General features: G+C 36.0%; 3 protein-coding genes across 3 annotated transcripts; 2 read left to right on the top strand and 1 right to left on the bottom strand.

Annotated features, from left to right (window-relative positions):
• The first annotated feature begins 692 nt into the window (after positions 1-692).
• LOC111403178 (probable serine/threonine-protein kinase BSK3) lies at positions 693-6,071 on the top strand. The gene is made up of 10 exons (XM_023031582.1): positions 693-1,009; positions 1,101-1,312; positions 1,536-1,671; positions 2,125-2,258; positions 2,345-2,450; positions 3,095-3,180; positions 3,638-3,826; positions 4,311-4,475; positions 5,174-5,287; positions 5,664-6,071. Exons 1-10 carry the CDS (start codon positions 928-930, stop codon positions 5,904-5,906), a joined length of 1,467 nt encoding a protein of 488 aa, XP_022887350.1. The 5' UTR covers positions 693-927; the 3' UTR covers positions 5,907-6,071.
• A 2,644-nt stretch (positions 6,072-8,715) lies between these two features.
• LOC111403177 (30S ribosomal protein 3-1, chloroplastic-like) lies at positions 8,716-9,974 on the top strand. Its single transcript, XM_023031581.1, has 2 exons — positions 8,716-9,107; positions 9,548-9,974. Exons 1-2 carry the CDS (start codon positions 8,847-8,849, stop codon positions 9,827-9,829), a joined length of 543 nt encoding a protein of 180 aa, XP_022887349.1. The 5' UTR covers positions 8,716-8,846; the 3' UTR covers positions 9,830-9,974.
• A 942-nt stretch (positions 9,975-10,916) lies between these two features.
• Positions 10,917-13,490, bottom strand: LOC111403176 (IST1 homolog). The gene is made up of 6 exons (XM_023031580.1): positions 13,161-13,490; positions 12,848-13,048; positions 12,637-12,740; positions 12,376-12,547; positions 12,177-12,299; positions 10,917-11,963 (listed from the first exon to the last, which is right to left on the bottom strand). Exons 2-6 carry the CDS (start codon positions 13,037-13,039, stop codon positions 11,688-11,690), a joined length of 867 nt encoding a protein of 288 aa, XP_022887348.1. The 5' UTR covers positions 13,040-13,048; positions 13,161-13,490; the 3' UTR covers positions 10,917-11,687.
• Between the last annotated feature and the right edge of the window lie 1,922 nt (positions 13,491-15,412).

Below are 15,412 nucleotides of genomic sequence, written 5' to 3'. Positions count from 1 at the left end.
AACTGAGGCAACCCCACCACCAACATTGAGAAATATATTGTTAACATTCAGCCACATATTTTGAGTTAAACTTGCATTATTTTGATTAATATAAATTATTTATCAATAAAAAAAATTATAAAATATACAATACACAATTTATAGAGAGCCAAGAGAGGAGATTAAGACCTAACGCAAGTAGTAAAAGAGTAGGTACAGAGCATAAAAGCCCCCAGGGCACATCTCTAAATGGTAAAAAGGGAGGGTTGAGAAATCCAACTTTGCTTGAGGCAGTCGCGTCAAGGGTTCGAATCCTGAAATATGGATTTGACTCTTGGGTAAGTGCAAATGTACAAGCAGCCTTCCACCCTGTACTCTTGGAGGCATAACCTGTGATTTACCTCCCTCACGATGACACAGGACAAGGGCGATGGGGACCCTTAAAGTTGGGATTCAACCTTTTTTTTGGTACAGAGCATAAAAGAAAAATGATGACCAAATCGGAAAGAGGAGTTTTTTTTTTTTTTTCCCCATAAAAGAAGAAACGTGAAAGCAGGAAAAACAGGAAAGTAGAGAGAGAAAGTGGGGGTAAAAGGTGACCTCTTTTACAATACACATACATTCTACATCACTGTGATCTTATGTACTACTGCTAGACAAAGCGAAACACGTGAAATCATAGTACATATATGAATACATATACACACATTAATGACATTAATACCATTCTCGAATATGTAATGAATGTCTGTCGTGAAAAGCCTGTACTGTTCAGGATATAAATACTATTCTCGGATCCACAAAATCCACTTCTCCTTCTCATTTCACACATAAAAATTGCTTCTTGTTCAGTGCTAATACTAAAAGCTCTTTGCATCATTTGTGTTTTCTCATTAAAAAAAAAAATAAAAAAATTCTGATTCTTTAACACTTGAAAATCATCGCTAAATGGGTGCGCGTTGCTCAAAATTTTCCTTCTGCTGGTGGCATTCTCACCTTAAACCCTCCGTTCTTCAGTCTTCTGATCTGGGTCAGTAGATATATGCCTTATGGGTACCTATTTGCAATTTTATTTTTTTTTATGGGTTTTTGTTTTAAGAATTTTGTGCAATGATTTGCAGAGAATGGGGAGAAAAATGCATTGCCAAGCTTTACGGAGTTCAGCTGGGAAGAATTGAAAAATGCAACAAATGGGTTTTCTTCAGAGAATATTGTATCAGAACACGGAGAGAAGGCCCCAAATGTAGTTTACAAAGGCTTGCTTGAGAATGATCGCTGGATTGCTGTTAAGCGCTTCAACAAATCTGCTTGGCCTGATTCTCGCCAATTCATTGTTAGTGATTATTAATCAATTTTTTGTGCATCCTTTCTAGTTTATTTTTTGTTTTTGCAATTTTTTTGGATTAATCCCAAGGCTACATAGGGGAAAGTTATATTCTGAGCATTTTTGGAACGTTTGTTATTAAGAATCAAGATTTAACTTTTGTGCTTAACTTGCAATCACGAGGGAAAGTTTTTGTTTACTGTTTATGTTATTTTGTGATGGGTTATTGTAGGATGAAGCCCGCACTGTGGGAAATCTGAGGAGTGAGCGCTTGGCGAATCTGATAGGATGTTGCTACGAAGGGGATGAGAGATTGTTGGTGGCAGAATTCATGCCTAATGAGACACTTGCAAAGCATTTATTTCATTGTGAGTACGTACTTTATACAGCTTCGAGTCTTGGTGGGTGATAATGCTCAATCTTATGCCGGGAAAGAATTGATGGCAATCTTAAAACAAAAATGTTGTGAATTCACATAGATAATGTATATTTTTCTATTTGATTTGCATTTATAATAACTGTTTGAAGTTGGCTGAGGATGGAATCAGGGATTGAAAAGCAAAATGCTTGCTCATCGATCTAATATCAGGCTTTTCATTGTTGTTGATAAATTTAAAGCTTTGGTAAAAAGAATATTAAAGCTCGTTGATTCTGCATATGGTATTAATGATTTTTATGATTATTATATAAGGTCGTGATGCAGCCTTTAATATTAATGATTTTTTTAATTTTTCAGCAAATTTTGCTCATATTTCTTGTGCCAAACTGTTTTGGCATGCCATGGATTATTTTTCTGATGTTTAATGGTTGAATTGGGATAGGGGAGAACCAGCCCATGAAGTGGGCAATGAGGTTGAGGGTGGCTTTGTATTTGGCCCAAGCTCTGGAGTACTGCAGTAGTAAGGGACGGGCATTGTATCATGATCTTAATGCTTACAGAGTCTTGTTCGATAAGGTAAAATGTGCTACGTGTATGTTTTATTTTTACCTTCTAAAAGATTGGTTATTGTCTTGCTCTTATATAGAGTTACTCATATACAGGATGGTAATCCCAGGCTCTCTTGCTTTGGCTTGATGAAGAACAGTAGAGATGGCAAAAGTTATAGCACAAACCTAGCTTTCACTCCACCTGAGTACTTGAGAACTGGTATGTATCCAGACAGCATACACAGTACCACATGCAAGACTTTAGCTTGTTTTCTTGCTTAATCCTATCCATTGAGGTCCAATCCAACACATCAAACATGCCATAAATATATGTTTATGTTGAAATTATAATATGCCTTTTGAAGATCTCAAATCCCTGCGATCTTGAGCTTGAAGGCTTAAGATATCATATGTCACCCTTCCCTATGTTAGGGCCTATGCTGCTAGAACTCAAGTACAGGTATATATTTTGGAGTTGGATCATTTCTTCTAAAATTTAGGATACATGATATGGCTAAAAATATCCAAAATTTGGTTATGGGTACGACGGTACATCTCACAAACATAAATATTTTTGGGGAATGTAGCATTAAATGATCCTGGTTTCTTGCCTCCAAAGTCTTGGTTTTATTCCTTAAAATCGATTTTATTGCCTTAAAAACCATGGACCCACTCTTTCTTACTCTGCAACTTCTGCTTCCTCCCATGGCAATCTCTCTTCCATGTTTCTGCAATGCCACTTCTAAATTGAAGAATCCGACAGGGATCCATACCCATGAGTACGTCGTCCAAATTGAAGAGTCCGAGCATCATAGGTTAGGACACAACTTGTACGAATTATTGACTTGTTTACTGGTATGGCAGGAAGAGTGACACCAGAAAGCGTAGTTTACAGTTTCGGAACCATGCTTCTTGATCTTTTAAGTGGAAAGCATATACCTCCAAGCCATGTAAGTTCTTGACTGTCTAAAGATCAGATTTGTTGAATCTATCTCTATCTTGGTTGATTTTTACTTTCCCTGACTGTAAATTTTAACTGGTCAAATTATTTAATGAGCTGTAAGATAGTAAAAATATGCAAGATATGAAGGAATTGTGTTATCATGTCTATTCATAACATTAAAGGTAATATTCAAGATTGTACGAATTATAGAGATAAGCTCATGACATACAATGAAATTATTCAGGGATTTATTCAACATAGATTAATGTGTAATCCAAAGTCTTGGAAGACCTATTCGGTTTGTTTGTTGTTGTCATTACCTGCATTAGATACTATAGTTTGCAATTGGCAATATTTATTTGGATCTTTTGCTGTTTGTTAAGAGAACTTTTCTGCTGGATGGCATTCTTTTAAGCACCACTTCTCATGGCAAGTTTGATTAATTATACACTGTCTTCTTACAGGCACTTGATCTCATTCGTGGCAAGAATTTTCTGATGCTCATGGATTCTTGTTTAGAGGGCCATTTTTCAAATGATGATGGAACCGATTTGGTGCGCTTGGCTACCCGTTGTTTGCAATATGAAGCACGAGAAAGGCCCAATGCTAAGTCTCTAGTCACTTCTCTCATATCTCTTCAGAAAGAAAACGAGGTATGGACTATGGAGAAGTCATTTAAGTCATCTTTGCTTGTGGGACAATTGTTTGCAAACATCTAAGAAATTATAAAAAATATTCACAACCCATTTCTGGTTAATTTCTTATAGAATATTTTCTGTCCGGGTGCAGATCTTGTTGCTTGGACTATTGATGGATTTCCACTTCAAATCTTTCATAACTAGATTCTTGTTATCCTGCAATTTTCTATCCTTTTTTTAATCTGTGAATTTCATCTGTACAATTAAAAGGAAGTTACATCTATGGACTATGATTATTTTTCATCTTTTTGTTTCTTTATTTCCTGAGATTAGACAATGAAATTTTATCACTAATCAATTATAAAATATCAGAAAATATTAAGGGCACGCACTACAAACTGTGGTGGCTCATCCATCCACACTTGACAAATCTCTATATGGCAGAAGTTTGTTAATCCTTTAGACCTGAAGCCTACTTTCTCGTTGATCTGTCAATCAGGTCCCTTCACATGTTTTACTCGGCATTCGACATGGAAATGCGAACTCCACTCAGCCACTGTTGTTGACACCTATGGGTGAAACATGCTTGAGAATGGATCTTACAGCCATACACGAAATATTGGAAAAAACTGGTTACAAAGACGATGAAGGGATCGCCAATGAGGTTTGCATCTTCCAATTTATTGTTTTGCCTTGTCAACTTCTGAATTAATGCTACTCATAAGTTGTTATCTCTCTTTTAGTAATTCAGTGATTCCTATGCACATCTGCACAGACTTCTATTTTATTTATAATTTCTGATATTCTGTACTTCTGCAATTTGACTATGTTTTACAAATTGTGCAGAAAAGTTGAACCAAATTATAGAGCGAAGAACTAAATTCTAACGAGTCATTCAAATCTTTCTTGCTGTTTGAATTAAGTCTTTTTGCTTAGGATGAGATTAAGTTCGTGCTACTTTGCTTTTTATAGCTACTCCAATCAGGAATTCTGTCTAAAGAAGTCAATAGTCATGTCTAGTTCACATGTTCTTACTTATGATAACATGTTAGGAGTGTGGTGGCCGCCAGGTAGAAAATGAGGGGTGAACCTTTGATGAAAATGAATCCAGGCTACACATAAGAGGGGCCGGGTTTTAGACTAAATTTAAATAAAATAAATGTGTCCTGTCTCCAAGAGATTTAGCTTTTTAGCTAAGGCATTTCAATAATCCTCGCAGTTATTAGGAGCACTAGCAGAACACTAGCAAAGGGAGTTTCTTTTCCTTCCGAAATGCTATTCTTCATTTTGCTTTTTATTGTACAGATTTTTTTTCACCAATAATCATCATACTAAAATTTTTGAAGGAATTTGTCCCTGCAGCTATCTTTTCAAATGTGGACAAATCAAATGCAGGAGACCTTGAATTCTAAGAAGCATGGAGATACTGCTTTTCGAGCCAAAGATTTCACTACTGCAATTGATTGCTATACGCAGGTAAAAGCCCTTTGTCTGCATTGGCCTCTCATTTGAATTGTTCAGATCACTAGAATGAGTTATCTCTGCTAGAGATGACAAAATTTGGTAGCCTCCATAAATTGATAAATCAGGTATCTTATTTTGATAAATTAGTTTGGTGAAGCCATCAAAATCTATTTTTGCTGAAAAACCTTGAAATGCAAAATTTGCTACATAATTCTTATGAAACAAGAAACTATACTCAACATACATATTGTTTGAGCAGACATGCATATCAAATTCCATGGCAACACTATCATGATAAAGTATTTCTCCATTTTATCTTGGATGATCAAGAAATGAATGCACATCTAATTTCAGACAATTTGTTAACAAATCGTTGTTGTTTATGTAGTTCATTGATGGTGGGACCATGGTATCACCTACTGTCTATGCTCGGCGGTGCTTGTCTTATTTGATGAGTGACATGCCTAATGAAGCTCTGGGGGATGCTATGCAAGCACAGGGTATATCTCCTGAGTGGCCTACTGCTTTTTACCTTCAAGCAGCTTCCCTCTTTAGCCTTGGGATGGAAAATGATGCTCAAGAATCACTTAAAGAAGCCACAAATATGGAAGCCAAAAGGAACAAAAATTGAAAGTGTATAGTTTCTCCTTTTTAGAATTTAATTTTCATGTATTTAACCTTTTAAATTCCCCATGTCAAACATCAAAGGATTATTTAAAATTGATTGCTTAATTTTGTTGTTTTTTGTAAACTTCAGCTCTCTCAATTTAAGTTGTTTCTGTGAAAGGATAGCTAATTTGTATTCCTCAATTCTCATGTTTTTCTGTTCTCTTTTTTCCCCTCCATACTATTATCTCTCTGATCTTGTATGTTTACACTGGAAAATAAAAAATAAAAAAAATGACAAATTAATTGTTGTAAGTTCTTCATTGATCTTTTGAAAAATTCCCATTGAGCTCATCCTTGTAATTGAATCCGACTGCGTAAATCCTTCATATTAAAATTGTGACCATTTTACAATAGCTATCGCTTACCATGATCCTTTCCTTTAGCCAAAATGAATAACCATTACTATGTAACCGAGGTGGAATTGAGATTTTGCAAATTTCATTCCAACGTCGTACTATGAAAACCACTCAACAAAACGACTTAGTCACATGGGATGGGCCCTGCAAATTTATCTTGGTTCATAACCATGTAGCAAATTGCAATAATTATGAATCCCATCAAGTATGAAAAGATAATTGTTGTTTTCGGTGGAAACAGCACCAGATCTTTTTCAAATGCTAGTGATGAGATTTGCCTCGAATGCGACAATTATAATCATAAATAATTCTTATATTTTGGACAATTGATCATTTGACACAAGTCAATAAAATAATACGTGTAAAATGGTTGAAAGAAATTACGAACAGGCTTAAGATTTAAGAGTGCGAGTTACCTGCCGGCTTTCATATATTTTTAGATTCACATGACACAGTAGGTTGTGCAGAGAAGAGCTCGATCGTCTCGAGACAATTTCATCACCCGAAAGGAAGTTGATTTCATCGAAATTTGAATATGATATATTCTTTTCCACATATATAAAAATCGATCGTCATCCCCTCATTGAACAGAGTTAAAATCACCCACTCAATATAAAGTTACGTAGCATAAGAGTCAAATTGTCTTTGAATCTCCAAAATGAATAACCATTACTATGTAACCGAGGTGGAATTGAGATTTTGCAAATTTCAATCCAACGTCGTACTATGAAAACCACTCAACAAAACGACCTAGTCACATGGGATGAGCCCTGCAAATTTATCTTGGTTCATAACCATGTAGCAAATTGCAATAATTATGAATCCCATCAAGTATGAAAAGATAATTGTTGTTTTCGGTGGAAAAAGCACCAGATCTTTTTCAAATGCTAGTGATGAGATTTGCCTCGAATGCGACAATTATAATCATAAATAATTCCTTATATTTTGGACAATTGATCATTTGACACAAGTCAATAAAAGAATACGCGTAAAATGGTTGAAAGAAATTACGAACAGGCTTAAGATTTAAGAGTGCGAGTTACTTGCCGGCTTTCATATATTTTTAGATTCACATGACACAGTAGGTTGTGCAGAGAAGAGCTCGATCTTCTCGAGACAATTTCATCACCCGAAAGGAAGTTGATTTCTTCGAAATTTGAATCTGATAGATTCTTTTCCACATATATAAAAATCTATCGTCATCCCCTCATTGAACAGAGTTAAAATCACCCACTCAATATAAAGTTACGTAGCATAAGAGTCAAATTGTCTTTGAATCCCGTGTTTTTAATATTAAAAGCACAAACTTCTATGATATATATTCTCCTCTAGAGTAAACACTCTGTTAATTCAGACTGTTCTCAATGTTTTCTATCCACTTAGTTCAGTAGACAATAGTCGACCTAATTGGTTTGGAACGACATCTTGATCAACTCAAATTTTGGTTTCTTCCTAGTTGCTTGTGGATAGTAGCTCTCTAAATGAGTACTCGGCTCTATTTGACTCTCCTTTTTGTATTTGATCTCCACGTTCAATTTAGTCCTTTCCTATCTTTGAGTCGATCGAAAAAAAAAAAAAAAAAAAAAAAAAACCCAAGAAAAAAGAGAGGAAAAAAAAAAAAAAGCCCAAGAACACGGGAAGTGCTTTCGACTAGAATATTGTAGGTATGTGCCATCACATACCTCCGTCACTCTAGATCAAAACCAAATTGGACTTTGATCAAAATTTCCCACCAACTTGACGGATATTGGAGATAGGAATATGATTTTTTGAGAATATGTTTGTTTCTATATATCACTTTATTCCTTATGGACTATTTATACAATATAGCTATATATAACTGTGTGACTATTGTAATTAATTTTATACATTAGAATAACACCATCTTCTTGTAGACATAACAGTTCAGATTCATGCCCCCCAAGGCACATTCGAGTTGGTGGAACAATCACTTCGCTGGGACGCTGGAAGCAAGGGTGGAGAGTTCGATTCCTGGAGTTAACACTGGGAGCCATATGGAGAGGAAGCCATTGGTGTGAACAAACGCCCAGTGAGGAGAGCTCTCTTTGCGGAAAGAGTCCAAATTAGTTGTGGGAACCTGGAAGCCAATAAGGGCACATCCTGGGATTTACCTCCCTGAGCTGCTGAGGGGCCGGAGGTTCAGGGACAAGGATCTAGTCGGACGCAAGCCCGGACACCTTGTAAAAAAAAAAAAAAACAGTTCAGATTCATAAATTAGAAAATAATATAAAATAGCATCAAAAAGCAACTTGCTTTCTGTCCAGTGGTGTCAAGAAGGTCAATTCAAGCCAACCATTACACCTGCACTTGTCAAGTAAACCGGGCTCATTTTGTTACTGGACATACATTCCAATGTTTATCCCATTATAATTAGGCCTGCCCATTAACCTGTGGCTGATACGTTATCCACATTACATTGGTAGTCCTCAACCTTCGTCAATAGCCATGGCTTTCTTTCATATGTAAAAGCAGAAGCTCTCTCTTCCCCTCTCTACACGTTTGTATAAAGACTGGAAGTGCACAAGATGTTGTCAGTTCAATTTCAACAGAGCACGAAGAGCATTTTGGCATCCCCTTCTTTTACTTCCCAAAAGCCCTGTTTTACACCCTGCAAAACCTCATTTATATTGAAACACAGAGCTTCCTCTCTGCATTCATCAACCCATCTTGGCCTCAGAATTAAGAGAATTCAAAGGCTTAATTCTGCGTCTGCCGCTGCCACAGAAGTAGCTCCAGCGGAAACACCCACTGAGGTTTCAGAGTCTGAAGTCGCACAAAGCTCTGAGGTTCGACTCGCTAGACCTATATGCATTTCATTTGAGTTATTGCATATGCATTCAATCAGAGTTTGTACGCATATAATTAATTAACTAACTGCTGAGTGATTAATTTTCAGTTGAACCGCTTGGTTAGTCTACAAACCACCACTCTAAGCAGTCGGATTTTTTATTATTAATGGCATGATGCTTGCGAAATTTTCATACAGTTTTCTACAGAAGGGTATGAAGGGTGCTTACATAGAATATTTATGGAGCCTGTAGATTTGTTATATGAATTCTCATTGATAATGGGTGTTTCTAGTTACTTGCACTTACAAAATTGTAGCCAACTTACTGAGTTAAACGGAGAACTAAACCAAGAAATCTATTTTTTCCATCACCAATCCATTTTATCATCAATCAATATTCACGTCTTTCTTTTGTCTTTGTGATCATTGAATTTACAGAAGCTAGGAGTGGTGGTTAAATCAGTGGAGAAGCCTAGACTGGTATTGAAGTTCATATGGATGGAAAAGAACATAGGTCTTGGCCTGGATCAGATGATTCCTGGCCATGGCACAGTGCCTTTGAGTCCATACTACTTTTGGCCGAGGAAGGATGCATGGGAAGAGCTGAAAACAACTCTAGAGAGTAAGCCATGGATATCCCAGAAGAAAATGATTATACTTCTTAATCAGGCCACTGATATTATCAACCTGTGGCAACAGAGTGGTGGCAATTTGTCCTAGATACCACTGTATTGTCACTTTTTTCGTCTTCAATGTAACATTTTTTTAAGTTGATTTCATACTAGTATCGCACCTACACTTCAAATTTGGGCCCCTATAATTGAACGGAGAATCTGTTTAAACCATGTCCTACTTGTTTAGTTTATTCACATTTTTGAAATTTCAGATAGTTGAGGATAACCACCCACCTTCCTCTAAAGTACCTACTTGAGAGATAACCACCCATCATGAACCCACTCGTAGCTACCTGGATTGGTCTAGTTACCGGTTTTCCAGATGAACTGACCGGTTTAGTCTGATTTCAATAACTATGGGTTAAAGTGTGCTGTGATTGACATATAAATTTTGATATGCCTAAATATTTAGCATCATAGAACAGAAAGTGGGTAAACAAAATTTGTACTACGTTCTTATTATTTGCATATCATTTCATATGATCGTTCTCCTTCTCGTTCCTGAATTGGGGCCTGCGACGGGGGAATGTAGACACTGTCATATTGGGAAATATCATTGCTACTATGGTGGTTTGCTTTGCAGGTGCTCATAAGGAAGGAGCATTCTGGCTACAAAAATTATCTTAAACAAATATTATATGCTCTTTTCAAACATGATTAAGCCACATTGTTTGTTCAAAACTATCTGGATAAATAGAATCTAGAAACCAGAATTAAAATTTCTGGAGTTGATCTGTAGAACGTTGTATTTGAATATTGTTAAGGTGAACAGGTAAGAAGTCTCAATAATGATGCACGTGTGGTTGACCAACTACCTGTTTCAGAAGGAAGATGATATCTCAAGTAGGGTGAAAGTTAATGATGCTCTGTTCCTCTCCTGCAATATAAAAAGTAAAAACTAAGTTCCGCATTTTGTGCTTTCATCCATGTTTTTTTCCTGATGATTTTATTGCACAGTCACCTTTTCGTCCACAGCATACTATACCATTATATGAGCTCACCACTTGGTCATGATTGTACTTCCAAATAAAACTAGCAATTTTACTTCATCTAGCTGTTGTTGAAGTTAATTTATCTTTGCTGATAAGGAAATCTCTTCTAATATACATAGTTTGATATAGTTGAGAGTAATGTTCTTTTCTTATATGGCAGATGTTATTGGGAGTATCGTGCTTTACATTGGGGGGAAAAAATAAATAAAAGAATAAAGTGCCATCCATCAAAACCATTACATAGTTTTCAAGAAATATCATGATGAGAAAAAAGTACTTGCTATTTTCACCAAACTCTCAAAAGTAGTTGCAGTGCTATTATATAGCATCTTCTATAGTTTATATGGTTGTTACAGGTCATATGTTCATCTAGACCTTACAGAGGTTGGTCTGTTATTGATGTTCAAATGCTCTGCATCTAGAGTCCTGACTTCTTCAGTAAAGTGCTTCTGAGAATTTTCAGGCCTGGACTCCATTTTCAATCCAGTTTGAGATCTTAAAAGGAAAACTCTTGTAAGATTAACAATAAGGTTTTTTGCTACCCCCTTCCGAGATATCATCCTTTATAGTGGTATTCATGAAATAAGTCTCTGATCTTGATGTTCTGCTTATATATGCAGTTACATCATCTCTGTCATCAAATACTATCTCCCTCCCCAGTCGACCCTCTTTACCGAAGGATATATTAGTTTCATTGACATCGTCGTCTAATGAGTCAGATCTTGAACCAGATAGCAATACCTTAAATTCTGTTCCATTCTTAGTTACTGTTCTATCTTTCTCTCCGTACTAGAATTGGAACTGTAGTTTTGAATTGGGTGGATTTTCTTGAATCTCAGTTCAACTTTTGCATCCACAATCCGACAACCACTTTCTTCCCCCTAGTAAGAAGTTTAGAGTTCATAGGCTCAATTATTGCCCGGACAATGGGACTGCTACTACCATCAGATTAGTTGATTCAGATTGAGATAGTTCCACAGCAGCCCTCGCGGCTGCTGCTGCATAAGATGCATACTGGAAGGCTTCTTGGGCTGCATCAACTACATCAGTGTACACTGAATCAGATAAAACTTCAACCATTTCCATGACTTCAGGCAGTGTTGGCATATTTTTATCTGGATTACAGACTCCTGATTTGGTCAATGGGTATGGCTTTTGCTGATTCTCTATGCCTGATTCTAGATTTTCCTGAAATTAGCACAATCCAAGTCATCAATAAATGTTCAAAATGTTGGATTTTGTGTAACCTACTCGTACTCTACGCATATGCTTACAAATAATGAACAAAACAAACTTTTTTTATTTCGGGGGTAATATTGAGCACTTCATACTTGTATTGAACCTTCCCAATAAAAATAATGAACAAAACAAACTGAAATGTCGCCAAAATAATATCCATACCACTACAAGGACTGAAGCAGCCTTTTCAATTTGTGGATCAATGTTGTATTCTGAGCCAATCTCCTCAAGTACCTTCATTTTGTTCTCCAAACTTAGCACCCTAGTTGACAACTTCTGTATGATCTATAAAGAAAAGTAATTACCACTCAAATGATCTTATCTTTGACTGTATTAGAATGGAAATAACTTAGTTGCCTGCCTGAGGATTAACTACGCATCCGTGCTGCAATTCAGTAGCTATAGCTGCAAATTCTTTCCCAAATTGCGACGTTAAAATTGCTCGTATCTCTTGAAGTTCTGGGAGTTCCCCGCACCTTATGGCTGCATAAACTAAGCTTGATACAGCTTCTTTCAACTCATCGGGACATACTCTACCAGAAAGAATAATAACCTTCTTAAATATATAAAAACGTTTGAATAGTTGTCAAAAAACCACTAGAAAATCTCAATAGAAACCAACTTTTCTTGTTGTATGAGGTTGGCCCTCTCTTTCAGAAGATGACAATAGCCTTCAATAATAACAAACACATCCAACATATTCTGTTCCATGATCACTTGCTCCACCTATCAAAAAAACCATTTCAAACACGCTAAACAATAAAAACCGAGTTCAAATAAGTTTTTAAGTTCGATTGAGAATAAGTGATTACTCCTGGAGTTAATGAAATTACCCTAAGAAGAGCCCTGTCATGGTTTCCAAGTTTAAGCAACTCAATTACGTCACAACATGCAATAGAGCAGCGTGCTCGGCGCTGGTTCTTGAGGATCGAAATCCGGGCAACGGCGAGCTTGATGGTCGATCTGAATTTGGTGGTTCTGAAGCCTTTTCCAAGAAAAGCACGCAGTTTCTTTCTAATGTCCATACTTCTCAACTGTTCAGAGAAGATTAAGAACCAAAAAAATAGATGTTTGTGAACACAAAATGGATGGATTGGGTCTAAGAATTTGGCTACAAAAGTAGAAACAAAATTTGCTTGTTTGCACCTTCCTTTGATGACTCTGGCCGGAGTGAGACTAACGTGTGTATATGCGTGAATATTAGTAAGTTTTAATACGCTTAGAAAATTGAAAGTTATTTTCTCAAATTGAGTTGACCCTAAGTTTTAAATTTTCTAATCAAACACTGAAAATTATATAACAGATATTAACGTTGTCAAGAAAGTAATGCTAAGATCATAATTGATATGTTGTCGATGAAATTTGGATGATATCAAAGGAGATACAATTTAAACAAAAATGTTATGTCGTCCCATTCAACTCGGTGCACAAAACAGAACCACATATCTGTGGAGTGCTTGCAACTTGTCAAATTGTTGAAATTTATGATGAGAATTTTCTGGGAAACTTATTGAATGAATACAAGTCGTACAAGAAATCTAATTACACCAAATAGTCCATAACAAGACGTCTAGAAGAGTAGGAACTATATATACTGCCATGCCGGGATAAGGGCTGTTTGTTTCGTGTTTTAACTTTTAGTCTTGAGTTTAGTTTTAATTTTCTGTTTTGAGTTTTCATTTTAAGATTGTTAAAAATACGTTTGATTTGTCAATTCTAAAAAATTATCTCTTAAAACAGAAAATTAGAAAACACGTTTGATTTAAAATTTTGAGAAAGTGTATTATTACATTTCATTCTATGAAATTTGATTATTAATTATGTTAATATATGATAAATTGACTCAACAAAATACAAAAAATAAATTTTTTCAAAACTTTAAAAGTCGGTAAATTTTACAATATTTTTTCTTCTACAAAAGTAAAATAAAAACAAATAATAAATCAAGTTAACAGTGTTGGATAAATAATTAGTTGCAGTAATGTTCAGAACAATAAAATGCAGAAATATAAAACTTATCGTCCGATCGAGTCTCGTGACAGCACGATATCCTCAAGTGAAATTGTCCGTCGATAATTGCTGCAACCTCCGTGGACAATCACTCTCAGGATACAACGATCGTAAACCACTTGTGCAGCAATCACGAATGATTTTTCCAGAACTCTCAATTGTACTCCAAAATATATGTAAAAACCCGAGTATAAGAAATTCAGAATATGAAAATGAGGATTGAGGCAAGATGATTTTTCTACTTCCTTTTTGTGTGTATTTTCCCAAAACGAGATATGAGTTTATATAGGCGATGGAAATAACAGTCTCCACCATATTCAGAGAGTAATGCAGAATTTTAATGATTGAGTAGTGGGTATTTTGCGTGGGGAGTGACTCGAACCCCTGACGTCCCACACAAATGTCACATTTTCCACCACTTTGGCACTTCATCTAATTTGATTATTTCTTTTAAATTTTATATTTATACCATAAATATATAACAATCTCCCACATGAAAGAAATAAGATAAATGAAAATATTACTCTTAGAGTACGGTAGAAATCATGCAGGCTTAGGTGTCTATTGACTTAAACCTTGACTTTGTATATTCTATCGAGCTTACTAACTATAGAGTGAATTATGTCTTGAACTCTACAATTATAGTTGCAAACTAAGACAATAGAATACACACATGATTTCTAGAAGAATCATTGAGTTCTCGCGGTTGTGTTCATTTCAACCGTGAACTTTTCCAGTTTCTTTGAGTGCTCTAGAGAATTCGCCTCAGTTCTCATAGGAAGCGGCCCCATTTCCACACTCAAATAGGTGCTTCTATCAAGGGTGCACTGTATCTAAATACCCCACTAAATATCAGCTATAGTAAGCATTAAGAGCATTAGCTCATCCTTTAATCAATACAGTTGGTACTACGCATCATAGGGAGGGGTTTGGAATAAATCCAATGTAGTACCCCCACAGACCACTCCAATAACTTTGTTGTCCCATTGAACCTTGACCATTGGATCTCCAATTGTAAGGTTGGGTTTCCATTATAGGTGATCTAATAAGTAATAAGCTTTGGCCCCATCCCCCTCGATGTTTGTTGAATTAGATCTCTAGCCAATCATTTGGTTAATGGGTCAGCAATATTCTCACTTGACTTCACATAGTTAATAGCTATAATTCCATCCTTAAGCAGCTGACACACAGTATTGTGCCTCCTACGAATATGTCTAAACTTTCCATTGTAGGATGAATTTTGAGCTCTTGAAATAGCTGCTTGACTGTCACAATGTATTGAAATAGTTGGAAATGGTTTAGACCACAAAGGAACATCCATAAGAAAATTCCTTAACCATTCAGCCTCCTCACCTGCCTTATCTAAAGCTATGAACTCAGATTCCATA

The sequence above is a fragment of the Olea europaea genome, chromosome 11 (genome assembly GCF_002742605.1).
Source record: "Olea europaea var. sylvestris chromosome 11, O_europaea_v1, whole genome shotgun sequence".
NCBI classification, from domain to species: domain Eukaryota; kingdom Viridiplantae; phylum Streptophyta; class Magnoliopsida; order Lamiales; family Oleaceae; genus Olea; species Olea europaea.
Note: the sequence above shows the minus strand (reverse complement) of the source record. Positions and strands in the feature narration are given on the sequence as shown.

Excerpts from the sequence above, each read along its gene's own strand:
- LOC111403178 (XM_023031582.1), top strand. The coding sequence starts at position 928 with ATGGGTGCGCGTTGCTCAAAATTTTCCTTCTGCTGGTGGCATTCTCAC. Across the intron at positions 1,672-2,124 it reads TGCAAAGCATTTATTTCATT|GGGAGAACCAGCCCATGAAG; the intron begins GTGAGTACGTAC and ends GAATTGGGATAG. Across the intron at positions 4,476-5,173 it reads ATGAAGGGATCGCCAATGAG|CTATCTTTTCAAATGTGGAC; the intron begins GTTTGCATCTTC and ends TTGTCCCTGCAG.
- LOC111403177 (XM_023031581.1), top strand. The coding sequence starts at position 8,847 with ATGTTGTCAGTTCAATTTCAACAGAGCACGAAGAGCATTTTGGCATCC. Across the intron at positions 9,108-9,547 it reads AAGTCGCACAAAGCTCTGAG|AAGCTAGGAGTGGTGGTTAA; the intron begins GTTCGACTCGCT and ends TTGAATTTACAG.
- LOC111403176 (XM_023031580.1), bottom strand. The coding sequence starts at position 13,039 with ATGGACATTAGAAAGAAACTGCGTGCTTTTCTTGGAAAAGGCTTCAGA. Across the intron at positions 12,741-12,847 it reads ATGACAGGGCTCTTCTTAGG|GTGGAGCAAGTGATCATGGA; the intron begins GTAATTTCATTA and ends TTTTTTTGATAG. Across the intron at positions 11,964-12,176 it reads CTGCTTCAGTCCTTGTAGTG|GAAAATCTAGAATCAGGCAT; the intron begins GTATGGATATTA and ends TGCTAATTTCAG.